The 21,126-nt window shown below is 49.1% G+C and overlaps 2 protein-coding genes across 2 annotated transcripts in view; both read right to left on the bottom strand.

The window, feature by feature from the left end:
• Positions 1-1,040, bottom strand: part of IRF7 (interferon regulatory factor 7) — a 5,068-nt gene extending 4,028 nt beyond the window's left edge. The window contains exons 1-2 of the mRNA XM_014957459.1: positions 948-1,040; positions 689-851 (exon numbers count right to left, since the gene is read on the bottom strand). Of these exons, the coding sequence (XP_014812945.1) occupies positions 689-851; positions 948-970 (186 nt within the window). The 5' untranslated portion in view covers positions 971-1,040. The remainder of the gene's footprint in view (positions 1-688; positions 852-947) is intronic.
• A 4,824-nt stretch (positions 1,041-5,864) lies between these two features.
• Positions 5,865-21,126, bottom strand: part of SLC25A22 (solute carrier family 25 (mitochondrial carrier: glutamate), member 22) — a 50,340-nt gene continuing 35,078 nt past the window's right edge. The window contains exons 6-10 of the mRNA XM_014957683.1: positions 12,412-12,530; positions 10,820-10,991; positions 9,887-10,041; positions 8,915-8,990; positions 5,865-8,045 (exon numbers count right to left, since the gene is read on the bottom strand). Coding sequence (XP_014813169.1) covers positions 7,892-8,045; positions 8,915-8,990; positions 9,887-10,041; positions 10,820-10,991; positions 12,412-12,530 — 676 coding nt within the window. The 3' untranslated portion in view covers positions 5,865-7,891. The remainder of the gene's footprint in view (positions 8,046-8,914; positions 8,991-9,886; positions 10,042-10,819; positions 10,992-12,411; positions 12,531-21,126) is intronic.

Genomic DNA, 21,126 nt, shown 5'->3' with positions numbered 1-21,126 from the left:
TAGAGTTCATTGCTGGTCAACCCTATCCCCCCCACCTGACACTTGCCATTGCCCAGGCCTGGTGGGTGGTGGTGGGGGGGTGTGAGCGTGGGGACCCCGGCTCCATGAGCATGGAGGTTTCAGGGGAGACCTCAAAGTTGCTACTGGTTACACCTTCCGCCATCCCAACAACATTGAATACCATGAGCTTGCCTCTGGTCAGCATCCCCATTCCATCCACCTTGAAGACCCTGGATTCATTGCTGGTCAACCTCATCCCACCCACCTTGAAGACCTTGGATTCATCGCTGGTCAACCCCATCCTACCCACCTTGAAGACCTTGGATTCATCGCTGGTCAACCCCATCCTACCCACCTTGAAGACCTCGAGGTCGCTGCTGGGCAGGTCCCATTCCACCCACAAGGTGGGTGGACCTCAAGGTTGCTGCTGGTGAACCACCGCCCTCCCCTCCCATTCCACCCACCTGGAAGACCTAGAGTTCATTGCCAGTCAACCCTATCCCACCCACCTGGAAGACCTAGAGTTCAATGCTGGTCAACCCTATCTCACCCACCTGGAAGACCTAGAGTTCATTGCCAGTCAACCCTATCCCCCCCACCTGGAAGACCTAGAGTTCATTGCCGGTCAACCCTATCCCCCCACCTGGAAGACCTAGAGTTCATTGCCGGTCAACCCTATCCCACCCACCTTGAAGATCTCCACGTCGCTACTGGTGACATCCTTCCTGGCGTTGTGCTTCCAGGGGACACGGAAGATGCCGTTGGCCTCATCGATCCAGCAGAGTCCCGGGTAGTTCCCGCTGCTGACGGCGCTCAGGAGCCAGGGCCCGAACCGCAGCTTCTGGGCCTCCCTGGGGGGACACGGAGCCGTCACCGGGGGCAACCGGGGCCCCTGGGGGCGGGTGACCGGGGGTAGGTGCGGGAGGGGGTGTCGGGGCGCCGCTTACCCCTCGCCCTGCGGCGCTGCCATGGTGCCGGGGGTCCCCGCTGCCGCAGCGCTGTCTCCGGGCGGTGCGCGACCTGGGACCGGGGAGCAGCCCCCTCCCTCCCTCCCGCCCTTTTATCCCCTTCCGCCCGCCTCCCGGTTCCTGGAAAACACGTCACCCTTTCGAAAGTGAAAGTGCCGCCGGCGGACACTCCCGTCGCTGGGGGAGGGGGGGTGTTGGTAAAATCGCGGGGTGTGACACCCTGGTCCCCTCCCCGGGAGATGCTGGCAGCGGCACCCTCCAGCGATCCCCTCACCGAATTAGCCATAATTAATAAAAAATAAATAAACCCTCTTTCAGACCTTGCCCTGCGCCGGTGTGGGACGCAGACCTCAGTCGGGGGCAACCGGCAGGATCAGGCCCCGAGCTGGGGTTGCCCCCCCCAGGCTGTCGTGACCCCCAAAGGGCTGGGGCAGAATCACAGAATCTTCTAGGTTGGAAGGGACCTTAAAGATCATCTTGTCCAACCGTCAACCTAACTGACAAAAATAGACACCCACACAACAAACAAGGAGCATCGTCACTAAACCATACCTCCCAGCACTTCATCAACCCGTCTTTTGAACACCTCCAGGGATGGTGCCTCAACCACCTCCCTGGGCAGCCCATTCCAATGTCTGATAACCCTTTCAGTGAAAAAATTTTTCCTAATATCCAGCCTGAACCTCCCCTGGCGCAACTTGAGGCCATTTCCTCTTGTCCTGTCGCAATAACACATTTGTGGCATGGTCCTTGAAACCACTCCCCAAATTTTGAACAAACCACATTTGCATTAACAGGAAAAATCATGAATCCAAGCTTAGCAAGTGCATCTTTGAATCATTTGCTGATTGAGCCACACAAAACTCTGGCAAGTTCAATGTTCTAAATCAGGGAAATTATTAATTGTGCAAATAACTTCTGAGTCATTTTTAGGGCAGCTACAAAGAAGGAGAAAAGGTTTCTCTTAGATACAGAATGCTTTATATTATCAAAGTATATAGGAGAAACATAGATGAATTAGTGGGGGGAAAAAAAAGGCAAAAGGAATGATACCCCATTGATATCTTAGAGTCAAATCACACAGAACACAGAGAAAGCAAAAAAGAAGAATTTCTTTGTTGACTAGAGGTGACTCCAGAAGCCATTTCTAAAGACCTGAGTATGAATAGTTCTTCAAGGCATGGCAAGCTCTGAAGGGGACTGGAAAGACCAGTAAGCCTCATGCTCTAGCAGAGATGTTGAAAGAGCCAAGAGGGATCCTTGCTAGACTATGTTTCAGTATCTTTCTCATGATCTGTTCCATGATCTTCCCAGGCACCGAGGTCAGACTGACAGGCCTGTAGTTCTCTGGATCATCCTTACGGCCCTTCTTGTGGATGGGCATCACATTTGCCAGACGCCAGTCGGCCGGGACCTCCCCAGTTTGCCAGGACTGCTGGTAAATGATGGAGAGTGGCTCCTCAAGCACTTCTGCCAGCTCCCTCAGTACCCTCGGGTGGATCCCATCTGGTCCCATAGACTTGTTTGCATCTAGGTGTTGGAGCAGGTCCATCACCACCTCCCTTTGAATTATAGGGGCTTCACTCTGCTCCCCGCCCCTGCCTGCTAGTTCAGGGGTCTGGATATTTAGGGAACCCCCTATCCTACTACTAAAGACTGAGGCAAAGAAGGCATTTTGGACTTCAGCCTTCTCCTCATCTTTGGTCACTATGTTACCTCCCTTATCCAGTAGAGGATGGAGGTTCTCCCGAGACCTCTTCTTGCTATTAATATATTTATAGAAATTCTTTTTATTGTTTTTAACATCCAAAGCCAGGTTGAGTTCTAGTTGGGCTTTGGCCTTCCTAATCTTTTCCCTACATAACTTTGCTATACCCTTGTAATCTTCCTGCGTGGCCTGCCCCTTTTTCCAAAGGTCATAAACTCACCTTTTTTCTCTAAGCTGTGACCCTATCTCTTTGCTCAGCCAGGCCGGCCTTTTCCCCCGACGGCTCGCTTTACAGCGTGTAGGGATGGCTTGCGCCTGGGCTTTTAAGACTTCCTCCTTGAAAAACACCCAGCCTTCCTGAACACCTTTGCCCTTCAGGGATTCCTCCCATGGGACTTTTCCAACCAGTGATCTGAAAAGGCTGAAGTCTGCCCGCCGGAAGCCCAAGGTTGAGGTTTTGCTAGTCCCCTTCCTTACCTTTCTAATAATTGAAAACGGGCAGGACGGCTGCCCCCTGACACTGAACAGCGCAGCTTGGTGAGGAGCAAAATGCAGGTGGGGACACACACACACCCCAAAACGCTCGGGCTCAGCCTGAAAGCAGCTGCACCCCCCCTTCCCAACCCCCCCCCCCCGGGGCTTTCTGGGGTGCACCGGCCGTGCAGCCCGCGCACCCGGGGCTCGGGGCCGGGAACTCCCATGCCTCCTTATTTATTTACTTACTGTATTTATTTTAATCCTCCTTCCTTCAGGCTGCCTTGGTTTGCATGCTAAGGGCATGATACAAAAAGGAAAATAAATAAATGTATAAAAGCGAAAGGCAGGGGGGCAGTGGGTGCTGCACTCCCTCTTCCCGTAAAGCCGGGGTGCGCCAGTCCCTGGAATAACGCCCGCAGGGGTGGGTGTGGGAGCACCCGGTGGGCAATGACAGGGGCTGGGAGCTGTCCCAGCGGGATGGGGGGACTGCTCGGGACACCATCGAGGGGCACCACCAGCATGGGGGGTGCTGCTGCCCGGCATGGTGGCACCGCAAGGAAAAAGGGGGGAAAAACAAAAAAAAGGAGGAAAATCAACCCCAGGGTCACGCGTCAGGCATGCCCGGTGCCGTGCTTCCTAAGAGCTCGCAAAGGGGTGAACACCATGGTGTGCCCGCCCGCTCTGGTGGGCCCCAAAATCAAGGTGGGGAGCAGGCAGAGCTGGGAGCAGGGTCCTGGTGGCTGGTACCTGGTGGCAACGTGTCCCCCCAGCATGTCCCCCCAGCCCGGCCGGGGCTACAGCTGGTTTCCAGTAACGCAGGTCCACAATCAAAAACGGTCACCCTGCGCCTCGGGCCGTTGCAGTGCAGGTTACGTAGATTTTTGCATTAAATTAGAAAAGAATCGGCGAATAACCATGATACGAGGCAGGTCACCTGCAGCCCAAGCGCTTGCACCTATTGCTCTTCCTTGAGCAAAAAACCCCCCACAATTTGCAGGAGTTTTACGAATTGATTACTCAAAGACTCAAGTGGCAGCCATCGGGGCTGAAACATGGGATTTTGGTCTCCTTCCCCCTATGCTTCCTGCTTTCAAGGAAATTTCCCCTTTCCAGAAATGTCTCCCTGCTGCTTACCAGGAACTCCTGCATGGTTTTCAAGGACATTGCCCTTTGTTTTTCAGGAAATCTTCCCCTTCCTTACTAAGAACCCCCCATCGCTTACCAGGAAATCTCCCTGTTCACAGGGTATTTCCCGCTTTACTAGGAAACTCCTCCCTTGCTTCCTGGGGAATTTCCTTCTTGCCTTCTACGAATTTTCTCTCCGCTCATAGGACTTCTGTTGCTTTTTAGGAAGTTTCCCCATGACCGTTGCTCCCCAGGAAGCAAGAAATTATTTCCCAAGAAATCTCATTCTTCCTGTCCAGGAAATTTCCCCTTGGATTTCCAGCAATTCCTTCATTGCTTTCTGGAAAATTTCCCTTCCAGGAAATACCACTGTTACTTTCATAAGAAATATCACTTTTGCTTTTCAGGAATTTGCTCCTTGCTTGGTAGGAATTTTGTTCCTTTGATGTCTAGGCTATCCCCCCATCCAGCCTTCAAGGAAGTTCCCTCATTGCTTTCTACAAATTCCTAGATTTTTTCCCCTTTCGCTTTTGAGCAATCTCCTCGAGCGCTCTCAAGTAAATTCCTACACAGTCTCGCTGTAAATTTCCCCTTCATTTTCCAGGATATTTTACTGTGGCTTTCTAGGATGGTTTCCCTTTGCTTTCCAGGAAATCTCCCTTCTGCTTTGTAGGAAGTTTACCCCAGGCAATGAGGAAACTTCCTCATTGTGTTCCAGGAAATTCCAGCAGCCAAAACTGATCCCCTTTCCCGAACCCAGGACAGGGGCGTTCGGCACCTCCACCAACACGTATTTAAGGGCAGGAAACACCCCAAAACCCAAACAAACTGGAGCCACAAGAGCCATGGTCAGGAGCAAGGGACAGGGCTGACATGGGACAAGGTACAAGTGAGAAGGGCCTGGAGGGGTGGAGGACTCTGTACCAGCGGGTCCAGGTAGGACACACAGGGAGTTGACCCCATGCTGGTTGTTGTCCCTTGCCCTGGGGACAAGTGGCACCTGGAAGTAGGGGAGCACAGCTGTGTTTCTCTGTGCATTTGTTTACTTTCATTTCTCAATACTGCAATCAATGCTTAGAGGTTTCTGTTAATCAGTGATTACGTTGATAGGAATTCTTCCATTTTAAACTCTTATTTTTTTTGGCCAGTAGCACTCTGCCTGCCTAGGGGACTCCCCTGGAGCTACAGTCACTATCCCCTGCCACTTCCCCATGTCCAGACTCACAGACGTGTCCAAGCTACTAAAACTCAGCCCCATTGAGGTCACCAGCTCCAGTCTGGTGGAAGAAGAGCTAGAGATCTCAGAAGGAAGAGTCAGTTTTACAAAGAGGTTTTTAAAAGCATCCAAAAGGACAAGGAGACCTTGCCCTGAACCTCAGCCCTTCACTGCACCAAATCTGCCTCCAAATGTAACCCCACAATACAAACCTGCACCCCACACATCCCCCCTGCAGCTGCAAGTCACCCAGCTTCAAGGGGGCAATCCTTGCAGGCAGAAGGGCAAGCAGAAAACCCACTACTTTTATCATCAACGTTTCTTCTGGGGACCCTCCTTGTAAATCACAAAGCAGCAGGAACAGGGCACCTTAAAAAAAAAAAATCTTTCTCTTTTAATCCACCCAAGGGAAATCCAGAGCAAGAGCAGCATCACAGCACTACACACAGCACAGACATCTATCATCATCTTTGCACAGATTCCATCCCAGATACACGGAGAAGTCATTAAGAAAAAGAAAGGAAAAAAAAGAAAATTATTCACATATGCAAAATGACAAGTAACAAAACAGCTAAGGAACAATTATTTCAAAGAGAAAAAGGACACATCAAGGAAGAAGGCCCTCCACATACAGGTTTCGCAAAAACCTAACCCAAGAATGCTGAAACAGAGGTGGTTTTCTTTTAAACATTAAAAACAGGGTTTGTTTTTTTTTTTTTAAATTAATTTAAATATACATTTGAAACATAAACACCAAGCAAGCGCCTGGAGAACAAAGCAAAAAGGAATGAAAAGTGAATTTGACCAGTTTAATTGAAACACCAAAGTCAGGTGGATTGCACCAAATGGAATAAATAATGGAGAAGATCACACTGGGTTGGTAGATCCCACACTTAAGATCATTTTAACTAGAATTAATTACACAGCCCAAGAGAGTACTGAACAAGGAAGTCCTCTGACAAGTGATGTTAGCTGGGGCAGCGACCCTTTGACAGAGCGGGTTGTAGGTATGGATTTGGCCCTTGGCACCCAACAACAACCACCACCCCAGAAGCAAGCATGATGACAAGTTTTTGTGATCCAGAGGACCCGACCCCGGCATCACGAGCCTGCAAATAGCTCCTCACTCGGGGTGCAGGAACCCTCTGCCTCTTCAACACCATCCGGCTCCAAAAACACCAAAGTCAAACATCAAAGCACAACCAGACCTTGTGCTTTCACCCCGCAAGGTGAGCACAAAGACTCGGCATTTCTAGTGCAGCTCCCACGGTTGGGCACCACAGAAGTGGAGCAGGTACCTCCTTTCACACACCTGGGGCCAGGCTGGAAGAAGAAATAATTAAAAAAAAAATAATCAGCTAATCTATACCTGCGCCCACCGTTTTATCACCCTGGGGGGGGGGCAGGCTGAAGGAATGTAAGTGGTTTCTTGTTTGGTTTTCTCTCCCCAAGACCCCTGCATTAAAAAAAAAAATAAACAAACAAAAAACCAAACCAAAAAAATCTCAAACAAATATAACTTGATCCCAAATTCCTCTCCCTCCCCTGCCTGTAGCCAAGCAGTGAAGCACCTTCCAACATTTATGTGATCCCACAGACATGTTCCCTACAGAGCAGGCATCTCATCTCTGCACCTCACCTGGATGTGCCTGTGACACCTAGTTAGGAGGGACATCCCTTTGCTTTAAAACAAAAAAAATTACAAAAATCAATAGTAATGATTCCCTTTCCCCTCCTCTGATCTCCAAAAAGTTCTTCTAAGTCCAATTAGTTTTTGAGAAAGGGAGAAGTGAGGGGTGAAGGTGTCCAGGCCAAGGAACCTGACAGACCCAGCATCCTCCCTGCTGTGCCTCTGGTGGGGATGAGCCCCCTTTGCACAGGGCCTGCTCTCGACCTGGGGCCAGCAGAGCCAAGGGGGGACTGAGGGGACAGAGCAGCCCCTCCAGCTCCTCCTCAGATAGCTGGCAACTCCAGGAAGAAAGAAGGGGACTGGGGTGGACAGAGGGTTCAGGTTATTTCTTTTCCATCCCTCTTCTTCCCCAAGACTGGGAGGAGACTTCTGGGTCTTCAAGCCCAGTCTGTGCTTACCGGTGTCCTTAAGAATGACTATTTTTCTTTTTTTTTTTTTTTTTTTTCTTTAAAAAGGGGAGAAGAAAAAAATAAGATATGCATAATTAGGTGTTGTCCGTGGAAGGAGCGGGAGGGGGCAGGTTCCAGACTGATGCAGAGAAGGGACTCTCTCCCTCCCTGTGTTTGCTTGTCTGGAGACCACATCCCCTCGGCGTCCCTGCACGAACTCTTTGTGCTGTTGCTCTGACATCAGTCGACACGGATGATGAACACAGGGATGAATTCAGCGCTGCAGAGGGCAGGAGGACACACGCAGGTACGCCAGGGCTAGGCCCGGTGCTTGGGGAGCATGTCCAGCAGGAACTCCGCAATGCCGATGAAGTAGACGACTTGTGCAATGCCAAAGAGAGGAGCGATGACCAGGGCTCGGCAGTATGCCCCTTTCAGGAAGGCCATGGGCCCTTCCTTCTGCCAGATCTTCCTGGGGAGAAATGGAGAAGACAGGTAAGTCCCACCCCTACACCAGGCCAGGAGAGCCTCTGGCCATGCCCTGACTTTCTGCCTCCCTCCAGAGACTGAACCCAGGCAAGTGCCATCACCAGGCACTGCCTCCACAGCAGAACATCCACCATCCCCCATGTGAATGGCCGTGAAGAAACACACCCCATCCCTGTGTCTGGCCAGGAGTGTCTGCCTAGGTCCGGATGTACAACTGAGACAATCCCATGCTTGCATCAAGAGGTCCCCCCTGTTCAACAGTTGAGGCCAATTCCGCCCTCAGTATGGGAGATAGCCAGACGGCAGGAGACTCTGGCTAGAATAGCAATACAGAAGCAGAGTGCTTGTGTTTTGAAATTCCCTTTGTGTCCTGAAGCAGCCAGAGCACAGTTTAGTGAAGGGTCAGAGGAGAGCGTGGCTGGGGACAGCCCACTCAAGACAGTGCTCCTGCAGCTGCTGTTCGGAGCAGTCCCGGGAGGGAAACGAGACTTAATGCTGTAGGGTTTTCAGACAAGACCTCAAGAAACACAACCACAGCATTGCCTCCCTTTGTAGAGATAAAATCTCAGTATTATGGGTTTGGACAGAAGCGTTTAAATATAAATGCTATATTTACCTTGCTCAAAATAGGAGGAATTTCTCTTTCTTTTACCTATATACATGACCAGTATATATCTGGTTATATATCTATATATGTATCCAGATAGATAGATAGATGAAAGCACAGGTTCAGGGGGAACCCAAAACAGATAAGCTGCTGGTTGGGTCTGGAAGCTGCTCTGGCTGCCGGGCAGCAAGCAGCAGCAGATGCTGTACATCTGATGTGGTGGCCTGCTTCACAAGGAGTCTTACTTGGCGCAGTCCAGGATTCCTGAGTAGGTGTCCTCGTTCACTCCTCTCTGTAAGGACTGCAGCCGCGTTTTGATCACTGGGGGGAAAGAGAGAAGAGAGACAGTGGTGAGCACTGGGAACATAGCTCGTTCTTCAGCGGGCAAGAGCCACCCACTCTGAGAACAGTGTCTTTGAAACACAGTCAAAATGAGATCACCAAAAGCACAGACCATTTTCATGTATATATCAGCAAAATAGGGGAAAACAAACCCACTCCTTTAAAAATGGATAAAAGAAAAACATGGCCACCCAAAAACCCACCCTCTCCCCTCACTGTGATCAAGGTTTCCAAGGCTGACTTAAGCTTTAAACAATTCCGAATTCAGACAGCTTTCTGCAAAGTAGGAACTTTATTTTCAAATACTTAGCTCCTTCTGTAAAAAGTATCTAAAATATAACATGCTGCTTGTACATTTCTTCACACCTTGGAGCATGTGAAATGCTGGGGAGAGAGGAGTTACTTCTTGGTGTTTTTCACAGCAGAGAAACCAAGGTGGTGTTTAAGGCATCTGCTGTGGAGCAGGAGAAAAGGCCACAGATCTAAGGCTCCCCCTGACCATGCATGGTTGTCCATGACCCTATACATGTAAATGGTCTGCATACTATCACTCCACATGGAAACGTGCCTTTTCAGGGGCATGTCGGCAGCCATTCCTGCAAAGAATGACTGAAACGAATGACACCCTCTTCCTGACTTATCTAATGAATACTGCAAACCTCTGTGTAAGTTGTGGCCAAAGGCATAGCTCATCTGAAGGAAACACCATCTGAGCTGGAGGTGGTTCAGACAGCAGAGTGTCTCCTGTACCTCCCTGTGTGCTCATGCTGCAAAGTAGCTGGCACGGTCACTCTCCTCCTCACCTAGCCCACTCATGGGCCTCTGACTCCTGTCACTTGGCACCAGGCCACCAGCAGAGGCTACTGGGGACTCACCATCACAAGGATTGACAGCCACCGCAGCCGTACTGCCAGCCACACATCCAGAGAGGAAGGACACGTAGAATGGAGCCTTGACATTGGGGTCCTTCTGGCCCAGCTTGTTCAGGTTTGCAAACAGCGGGAAGTAAACAATGGAGAACGGGACATCCCTGAAGTGGGGAGGGAGGAAGGGGAAGAAAGAAGAACAAAGTCAGATGAGCAAAGTCAGAATGGAACACCAACAAACCGAGCAACAAAGGAAGGGCTGCAAGCATCATGAGTGCAACCCAGACATCCCAGCTCTGCAATGGCAAGACTGGAGCTGAAACTTGACACGAGCAAAATGGATTCTACAGGCCCACGGGACGCATGCAGCCCTGCAGAGTCAACAGCCTCCCCCTCATCTTTCAATGCTCAACCCCAGCACATTCAGAGGTCAATCGTTTTGTCCACTTCTGTTAATTACAAGAGGTTCACATTCTATCTCCTATCCTGCTGGGCGTTGCTTTAGCCCTGTCTTTGCTAAAGCTAGAGTGGAGTCACTCTGAAACACCAGGTAAAGGGTGTCAGAGTGGGCACTGGTCCTTGCATCCAATATGCTCCATGGGTCAGAAACCATTTCACACTCTGGAGAATCAGGTTGACAGTTTTGCTTTGCTAGCTCACAAGGACTTCTCTACAGTGTTAAAATATGGATCATGGGGGAGACAAAAAAATTCCACAGAACGCAGCAGAATTAAATCTTCCAGGAACAAAAAGGCAGCCCCCCTTGTTTCCCTGACCTTTCCTTCTTTAATGTGCAAAACCTGTGCATGGAAACAAAACCAAACCAAACCCACACGCCTTGAAGTCATCATCCCCTTTGCAAGCTCATCCCCTCGATGGCTGGTGCTTTAGGTTCAACTCTAGGAACACCGGTGCCTTGTGCTCGAGCTCAGCCCACCCTACCTTAGCAGCGTGGCTCCCAGGCCCTTGTAGAGTCCCGCGATGCCTTTGCTCCGCAGCAGCTCCCTTGTGATCTGTGTGGCTGTGGTGCGCCTTTCCACCGCCGGCTCCGCCGCCCCCGCCGCCGAGGAAGAGGAGAGCTGGGCCTGCGCTGCCATCAGCTTCTTCTGTGCCGCTGGGGAGGAGCAGAGAGAGCATTGGTCTGCAAAGTGCTCAACGATAATCTCTTGGTGCGCGGTGCCATGGGACAATGAGGAAGGGGCAGATCTCCAGCTACACCAAAATATGCAGACGAAGGCCAGCGAGGTGCCCTGCAAGCTCTTCCTCCCAGTCTGCCCATCCTCCTGTTCTTTGCTTCCTTCTCTTGAAAGCAATCATTAACCTGGGGAGGTCCTCAGACACATTTACAAAAGCAACCTAGTCTCTCCCAGCCTTTTCAAACTGATGCATTTCTGCTCTTTGGCCAGAAGATGGAGAGCACATCAACCTGTAGGCAACCCTCTGAGGGCCACCAGCACACCACACAGGGAACGGGCTGTTCACAGCAGCAAAAACCTCTTCTGAACCCTCAAACCATGGCTTAATTCCTTCAAACGTTTTAAAATAATACGAACAAAGAGGATAAGGTCTGCATTAAAAACAGCGAAGAGAGGAAAGAAAAAGTAAATCCATGATTATTCATGAATCCCACATCAAAGGAGAGATTAAAGGATAAATTGGCCTGTTTTCCAGGAAGGGCCACAGACGTGGGATCTAACAGTGTCATGCAGAGCTCCTGGGGAACGAGGCCATACCCTGGGCTGAACTCCGGAAGAATTTAAGGTGACAGCAAACAGCTCTTTCCCCCAGGAAAACACTGGTCCCTATTCTCACCAGAAATGGCCCACAGTGTTTCACCCAAAAGGCTCGCACTCCCTCCTGTCTCTGCCTGCCAGTTCCTGCCCACAGCCCTGAAAGCCTGACCCCAAACCTCTTCCAAATCCAGTGAGGCAGGAGAATTTTATTTACTGTTTCAGCCAAGACAACTGCTGCTTTTGTCAGGAGGAAAACAAAACTAAAAAAACCCAAACAACCGGAGAGCAGGAAGGGAGACAAGTCAATTGGAAAGGACAGGTCCTCTTGGAAAGCTGTTATGGAGGTGCTTCAGGGCAGCAGAAGAGAAAGAACAGACATCACAAAACATGGAGATGGAGGAAGCACCACAGGAAAAGCAGTGGAGGATGCTAATCCCTTCTTGGGTGGCACAGCAACTGACAAGTTTTAATCACTCACAAGCTGACCAACCCAGTCATCTCTCCTGTCTGTCTCCATCTACAGCATCTGCTGTTTCACTTGCCAAGCCTACTGCTTTGAGCAAAAAAAATCATCACCTTTTCTAACTGTAAGGGCCTCTGCAAAGCCAGATGAGCAAAGGGTGGGGGGAAACGAGCTGGGAAGCGGAGGAGAAACTTCTGCTACACCCTGAGACACATCTGGCTTGGGAGAGGAGGTGGAAGGTTTTTTCCACTCATTCCCTCCCCCTGTGCCTTGACAGCCCAGTCCCACCCCTCTCCCCTCAAGCCGGCTCAGTGCACAGGGAAGAGAAGCCCACCTACCAATTCGTCCCGCGTCCTGCAGCTGGATTTTGAGCATCTCCATGGGAGTGGTGACAATCACCTGGCAGGTACCCGCGCCGCAGCCCGCTAGCATCTCCCTCAGCAGTGTCAGCTTTTTCCTGCCCAAAGAAAAGAGAGAAAGAGTCAGTCAGAGGAAGTGGCCTGGAGTAATGTTGGGGCAGCTGGGTGCAGTAACTTGGGGTTACGGGAAAGGCAGTCTGGGGGATGGGGGAACCTGCTAGGCTTGACAGTTCAGCACAGCCCAGGCTTGGCATCTCTGCCAGCATCACCCGATCTGGAGGAAAAAACCCATTTTAGCCCCAGAAACAGAACATTCAATAAAAAGCTGCAAGCCCAGCCAGAACAGCCCCAGACATGAGCATCTAACCTTTTCCATCTCCAGGGAGAGAACTGCAGCGCTCTTCCAGCCCAGTGTTGCGCCCGGTCAGGGCACAGCCTTCAGAAAGAATGTCACTTCAGAGGGCAGCAGAGGACCCAAGTATTAAGAGGATAAGCAGCTTTCCTTCTGCCAGCCTAGTCCTTTAAACACCGTCAACATCCACATAAACAAACAGAGAACACGGGGCAACAGGCAAGGGGAAAATATTCAAGTTGCTGCTTTGGAGTTCTTGGACAAAAGTAAAATAAATAAATAGTGAACATGAGAGTCAGGGAGGCAGTTCCCCTGTGGTTAGGAGCTTCTTCTCTTCACGAGCATGAAAAAAGGAGCCTTTGTGCTAAGCTGGTCCTGCCTGAGGGAGGGGATGGACTCCCAGCACTGCAGCATTATGCATCCTCTGCACTAGAGAGTGGGGATTACCAGCAACGTGCCTAACAAAATGCAGCACTTCACAGGTCCCTCCATCCCACAGCCATGAAGCAGCCCAGCTAAGAATAAAAAGAGGAACTCAGGATGAGTGGTGAGAACGGTCAGAAAGCCTCAATTTTCAGAAACTGATGAGTTCTCAACCTGTAAAAAATCTCACCCCTCAGCACCAGAAACAACTGACTTGATTGGAAAAAAAAAAAAAAAAATCCTCTGTGTTGCTCTTTTCTAAAATGGGAAGAGGAGGGGCAGGAGGGAGGGAAGGGAAGTACCTATAAATCACACAGCCAGTGGGAAACAGTCTCCTCTTATTTCTGTTTCAAATGCAAGTACTATTTTTACTCACCCCAGCCCTGCTCCTGCAGCATTACCTCATCTTAACCTACTCAAGGCAAGTCCACACACTATGGCAAAAGCAGTCCCACAATACTAAGCCTTATTCCCTTGCAAAACCACACCACGCTTCCTTACCAGGGGTTTCATATGCACACACACACAGCTGTGGTACTGTGGGCCAGCAAAGAAGTTTCAATACCAACCCTATAGGAAAGGGAGGGGAGATGTGCCGTAATCCTGCTGGCCCACCACGTCAGCTGGGCTGATTTCTCCACCTCTCATCTTCTCTGGGGAGGATATCAGAGCAGGGGATTAGAGGCACAGAGCCACAACGGAGATTACCAGCAACTAAATATAGAGCTCTCCAGTGACGCTGAAGGGAGGAACGTTTCACGGTCTCCCCTTTCCAAATTCTCCCACAGATGAGAAGCTGCAAGGAACAATCCCTCCCGTGGTGTCACCCACATGGACACTGAAATGTGTGCAGCAAGCTTTCCTGGAGATATGCAGGTATTTCCATCTAAACGTGAGGAGGAACTTCATCACTTTAAGTGTGGCAGAGCACTGGAACAGGTTGCCCAGAGAGGTGGTGGAGTCTCTGTCTCCGGAGATATTTAAAACCCACCTGGACAAGTTCCTGTGCAACCTGCTCTAATTGGACCTGCTTTGTCATGGGGATTGGATTAGATGATCTTCAGGAGGCCCTTCCAACCCCATATTATTCTGTGATTCTGTGATCAGGGTGTGCAAATCCAGAGGTCCTCCCTAGATACCTGGAGGTGGCCAAATTGTAGCTTTTGGGTGGCGTGAAGCACAGTGCCAGTCTCTGTGTGGCTCAATGCAGTCAGCAGCAAGGCTGTACAACCCCTAGCCCAGCAGTGGGAGGAGGCAAACCACCCAAAGGAGCTAGCTGCCAGTCCCCCTCTGTGGCACAACAGAGCATCTCCCACTTTAGCAAGAGCCCTGGAGCATCCCTGGAGTACACATCTCTTGGCTTTCAACCAGAGTGACAACTTTGATACTTGGTTCAAAAGATCAGGAAGATTTGCCCTATGTGTTCATATGTGGACCATTATCCCAACCAACAAAAGTCAGCCTGGCTTGACTGAACTCCACGGAGCTATGCCAGTGTGACCCAGTGTGAAGGATTTACGTGCATGGGTGTATTTTAGAGATGTCAAACAGGTACCTCAAAAACATCTAGAAAAAGGGCTTTCAGCTTTTGGTTTGCATTTCCTAGGACGGGAGTCCAAGAGAAAAATAGCCTAAGATAAGCAAATCTTTTGTCAGAAGGTTTAAAATTTGCCGTACAGGGGTCAAACTCCCTTTGCAAAACCTCACCAGTCTGCACATAAAGGGAGTTTGAAAATGGTTCATCTTCAAATGACAAAGGGGTTTAAATATTTAAGGCATCACAGGCCTTATCCTCAATAGTTTAAAAACTGGCACGTCTCAACTAACTTCAAAAGCTGCAACAGCAGCAAGGATCTGGTCCTACGAACGCAGAAACTATCTTTTATCACAGCAAGAGGGCGTTAAATATAACATATAGACAATAGCCCCAAATTCTGCACTGGAAGAAACCAGTCGTTACACTTTTTTAACTGACATGCAATTAATTAGTGACAAATCAACAATGTCAAATGGGAAGGGGAGAAGATTCATGCTCAATCTAAATTAGTTTCATACTGGAGCCGAAAACTAACACAGTCAAAAAGCAGGAAACTAGAGGTTTATGGAGAGCTTTTCAAGAGCATTGCATCAATCCAAAGTTAGGATCTCTGAAAGTATTGGTATATTGATGTCACATGGCAGCAGAGTAAGACTTTTTTCAAGTCTCTGAAAAGTCTTGACCATGTAGGAGTTGACTGGGCTTGGCCAGGGATCAAAACCAGCCATTCTGGAATAAGGATGACAAGATTTCCACAGACAGGAAATCATTGACCTAAGGAAACATCCATATAAAGCTATGTGTTTCCATTTGCTGCCCAGAAGTCTACTGTCCTCAGCTTGGATATCACCTTCCTCACTCATAAAATAACCTCTGCCGCTGGCCTGTTAACCCAACAGATTGTAGAAAGCTCCCCAGAGCCAGCTACTTTCAAACAATTTAAATAGTGGGTCTTTGATATGGATTAGGGAACCAACAAACAGGAGTCGTCCATCAAAGGGAGGGCAACCTGTCTGCCACAGCCACACAAGGGCATGCACACAAACTGACAGTCAGTCCCTTTAAGCCAATCCCTGATCTTCCAAGAGGGAACAACAAGCTGTTGCCATCACACTTCACAAAAGCTGGAGTATGATGCTGGGAAATGCCAAAGCAAGAAAGTTTCCATTACAAGCTCCCTCTCGCTTCTAGTGCCAGCTCAAAAATGCCTCAGACAAGCAAAACAAAGCACTGATGTGGGACAGGTCCACCTCAAAGTAACACCACCAGCAACCTGGTCTAGTGGGAGGTGTCCTGACCCATGGCAGGGAGGTTAGAGCTAGAGGATCTTTAAAGTCCCTTCCAACTCTAACCATTCAATGATTCTATGAAATATTGCTCTGGCAGACATTACTCCAGCTATGGTACGACCTACTTCTGGCTGCAGGAGCTCTGTGTTTCATGTTTGGACTAAGTCACAGGATGGCGACTCTGTGCCTGCACTCATTACATCAGGTTTGCCCTGGAAGGAGATTCCAAGTGATTTTTTTTTCCAATATGAATGTCTGTGAAAGTGAACAATGGACAGGGCAGCACGTCTGGGCCTGCTGAACATGAACACAACCTGGTTTTTGTCCCAAGACATGCACCTGGAATACACTCTCATGGATGTATTCTGTGATTAAACAACCCATCTCTATCTCCCTCTAGATTAACAGTTGAAAATACATTTACTTTCTGGCTGACCTTTGATATCTACAACTTCAACCCACTGTAATTCCCTGAGCCTCTGTGCTAAATAAAAGATCCCCCCCCAGACAGCTATCCCTGAATAAGCACAGTGAGGTTATCAGCTCTTAGCTGCCTTTTTCCCTAGGGGAATGGCTGGATTCCCTCACCTATGAGTCCCAGTGGGTTGGATGAGGGTTATCTGCATTAAAGAGGTGTCTGGACATCCAGTGGATAACTACAGAAGAGGCTGCCTTGGCCCACAGGGGTTCCTGCCCTGAGAAAGACCAAAGCACAGTGTGTGCAAAGAGACACTGCAGCTCAGCACCAGGACTAGCAGCAGCATCCCTCCTTCCTAAGTCAAGAACCTCACTTGAGAGCCTGTCTGAGCATTTTGCAGCTCAAGGATCAACCAGGCCATGCAATGGCTACCTAAAGAGATGCCACAGAAGAGATGGTCCAAGTATTTTAGGAGACCCTGAAGGAGGAAAAGATGAAGGAAGGAGCGCTGGGGAGACATATCAGCTGGAAAGGCAATGGAGTACCATCTCCATGGTAGAGAAGGAAAAGTGCCTTGCTTGTCTCAGGATTACAACTGGCTATTTCTCTTCTCTGAGCAAAGCTACAAGGCAGCGGGAAGCAGAAAGGAAGAAAATTTGTTGGCATCAGCAAAGACTCAATTAACACAATCGTGCTGGTCTTCTGAGCTGCTAAGTCAGCAGATTGCCAGCCTTTTCTCCAGAACAGCAAGCAAAATGAAGGTCAAGATTAAAGAGGACAAGAGAAGTAAAGGAATAACACACCTTTGAGAAGAGCAGCAGGAAACTCATCCAGGGACACTAAAGAGTTTTTATGAGCAAGAAATTGCTTTTATGAGAAGCCTTGATACACTTTTTACCACAGCCAAGGAACAATATTTAACCAAGAACCTGAAGAAGTCACAGCAAAACCTGGCAAACACATGCCAAACACAACAGCTATCTGGTACTCAACACTTTGGAGATAAACATGAAACCTTGTAGGACACTTTAAAGGGACTGTTTTTCATGAAGTGTTTAACACCCCAATTCAAAGAGGACACAAAATGCAGGCAATACTTAAATCTATCGAAGAGGCTTCACACACTGAGCACCCAAAAAAATCAACAATGTACTTTAAATGCATGTTGATGTACTCCCAATTTAAATCACTTTCTTAGCTTCATACCCAAGTGCTTCACACTCAGGTGCTTCATTTAGCCCTCATGACTCCTTACATCCTCTGCTCTATTTTAGTAGTAGCTGTGAGATCACGAGTCTCTCAACACATCCAGCTTCAGAAATCCCGAGAAAAAAACCCCATCTCTTTCCAGCAGCCTGAAGGTTGGAAGTTCCCCCTATCTCGCATGTCCTGCCTTCCCCAGCCATGTGGTCCAGCCAGCATAGAGTGCCACAGGAACAAGGACCTGTCTGAAGACTCTTCTGTGGGTCATTTCTTTTACTTCTTCTCCTGAGAACTGCAGAGACCCTCAGGCCAAAATAATCACAGAATAATGTTTGACCCTTATTGCTTTTCTCAATCAAGGTCATGGGGTGCCCTTCAGGTTTTTCAGTATCTTGGTTTTCCTCCTTTCCCCTGTGGCATAGCAAGGGGGTTTCCAGCACTCCCACAACTCACCCAGGCTTCCCTTGTTCCTAAATAACCAGGACAGTTTGGGAGGATCAACACAGTTTTGTTTCCTCATGAAACAAAAAGCTGCAGCAGTAGGCTGTCATAATGGCGTCGACATCAAAATAGAAACAGGCAAAGAAGCAGAAATCAAGCTCCCTAGCCTGTGGGCACACATCTTTCCTGCATGAGAAGGAGAAGAACAACATTGTTCGGGCAGGAGTGCCCTCCTGAGCTAGTCCCAGGGTGGAGAGGGTCACAGGAACAGACATCTCCAGACTCCGGGAGACAGATGCACCAACAAGGGCACGAGGTCCCACTGACGCAATACTCCAGCAGCATCCAAGATGACAGCCAGGGAAAAGGGAGTCTAGCACAAACCTGCAGTGATACATCCCCAAAATATTCTCCCAGCAATTTGCAGCCAGGAGCTTCCCACGCCACAGGTGTTGTTTTCAGTCAGGCCTTTCAAAAACAGGCTTGATGCCACTTTTTTCCTAGCAGTTTAAAAAGCAAGTTAATTTCAACTCTAAGTTTTTTCAAAGGATAAAAAAATAAAAACAATGCACACTAAAAGTTGTTGTGTAACTTGGGGCTATTTTGGTTGATGCTGGATTTGCCACACTCTTGCTGGTCCACACATGCTTCTTCCACTTGCACACAGAAGACACCCTCAGCATATTTTGATCAGCAAATACTCATAGAACACGCACATTTTATCAGACAAGGTTCTCCAATCCATGGAACACATTTCAAGCAAGACAAGTGCTAGAAGCTTAGCAACAAAGGCATTCAATGTCAAACAGGTCCAGAAGACTCTTCCAGCTTTGAGTCAGAAAAGCACCAGAGCATCCTTTGGGACGCTGGCCTAAGAGCACAGCATACTATGAATGCACAGCAGGTGGTTCAGCTTGTGCAAAAAGGACTTTGGTGAAGCTGAACCAAGATCTTGGTGGCTCACCATGAAAAAAAGCCCCCAGACTTACGCTGAGCCTGATGCCCTCAGCTGTGCTTTACACCATATAACACCGTTGCAATTACTTATCCAGAAATGAAAACCACATTGACATGCCAGGCAGCCTGACTCTTTACCTTTCTAACCCCAGGCTATTTTGTTGTTCGGACTGGAGTTGTGAAATAGGTGGCCCAGCCTTGCAATGAGCTAGCAGGTACATACCCTGTTTTGCCCTGGGTAGGAGAGGCGTTTGGATTCCAAAACTGCTAATCCTGCCCTGTCTTACAAAGACAGGGGGAGGAGGGGACAGAAGCATCTCAAGGAAGAAACCTGCAGACTGCAAACAGCTTGGAAAGAGGAAGCAAGAGCAAGAAAAACCTTTGGGAAGGACACAGCTTTGTGACTTAATGAAATGGCCTCTTGCCATCACACCCATGCTACACGTGGGAAAAGATCCTGGGAACTGCCAAAGGCAAGGTAGCATGCAGCTGGAACTGCAGCACGGCCAGGCACAACCTCTCTGGCAGGTTACATATTCCATCCCCAGGATTTCCCTAGCATGGAGGAAAAGGATCCCATGGTAAGCAGCTGCTCTGCAGTTTCTAAGGGCCCTTATCCTCACTGGTAATGTCATGGCCTTTTTCATCACCTCTTGCTCCCCAAGCACAGTCACAGCATGCACCAGACGTTCCCACCAGATCCCAGGTTTGTAGCCTATACCAGCCACAGCCAACCTGCAAGGCACTTTCTTGCCCATCACATCGTGGAGTGACATTTCTAGTTAGAAAGACCTTAAACCATACATCACAGCAGTATCAATGCTCTGCCTCTCTGTCCAGCTCGTGTTGGCTGTTCTCACAAGTAGAGTTGACCGGATTTTATTCATCCAAGCCCCCCATAGTGGTTGAATGAGATGAGTGACCTCAACTTCACATGCTGCCTAGCTTTCATCACCTAACTGTGGTAAAACCTTTCTTTTCTCTAAAGGAGTTAAAAATGCTTCATGTTAAGACACAAAGGCTCCCAACCACCTGAGTGGTATCACGCTGCTGCTCCAGGTCACTGTAGTGCCAATCCTATCAGTGCATATGTTTTAGGAGAACAGGGTGTCTTACTCTTGGCAAAACTCCCTAGCTCTTTATTCTGAATCAAGCACAGCACATCACCCAGGTCACGTGTGGATCAGACAGAAACCCAGAAGTCAAACTGGAAGAGGCCTGGGTGAAGACCTCCATTGCTCGTGGAAACAGCTGCATCCCCCTTACCCAAACACCTGCTCAAAGCCCACCTCAGCACTGAGAGGCAGACACATGTGTCCCATGAGGAAGTCTTTACCTCTCATGGTGCAGGGCATGTACTGACAAGGATGTCATGTTTTAGTGGCTGAAACACCACGGCAGTGATTGCTCTCACAGAACACCAAACACCTTGCAATGCTGGTCTGATTTCTTCCATGAGCTACTCTCTCAGTGGTGGTACAAGCTGTGGCAGCTTGGCACCCTTCCATCTTCCCTGTACAACCTACTAAGCCCTCAACTTCATAGGTGGTGGCAAAGAGCTAGCTCTGCTCCTGTCTACTGCAGTATTCCAGGGCCTGCTGCATTGTCAGCAGCAGGGATCAGGCCCACGGCTTGGTAGAAGCAAGCAATGAGGACATCACTACCTCCCACTGTCTGAGTGGAGCAAAGAAGAGACGCTATTTGAAGAGACAGAAAAATCACAAACAGCTGCGAGCCGATGAGTCACACAGACATATGTTCGCTGCTACTTTAAAAGACTCCAGAACAAAAAAAATAGGTACATGAGAAAAATAGATCCTCAATCTATGTCAGTCCACAATCTCCACTGAAGTAGTTGAGCCAGGGATCTGCAGCAGTTGAGACTGATGTGGTATGTTATGAGAAGTTGTTAAACCAACTAATTGTAGCAGAGCCTTGCATTCTCAGTGAGGCTTTGCCCCATCAGTGCTAATGGGAAGAGTCAGGATCATAACCCAAGCAGGCTGTTTTCTAACTGCTGTCACTGAGGACGGGAGACAGTGCACTTCACTGGCTGTCTCTGGAGAAAGGTCTC

This window comes from Calidris pugnax, unplaced genomic scaffold, assembly GCF_001431845.1.
Source record: "Calidris pugnax isolate Ruff unplaced genomic scaffold, ASM143184v1 scaffold211, whole genome shotgun sequence".
In the NCBI taxonomy this organism is placed as follows: domain Eukaryota; kingdom Metazoa; phylum Chordata; class Aves; order Charadriiformes; family Scolopacidae; genus Calidris; species Calidris pugnax.
The sequence above is the reverse complement of the archived record's forward strand: the minus strand, read 5'-3'. Positions and strand labels throughout refer to the sequence as shown.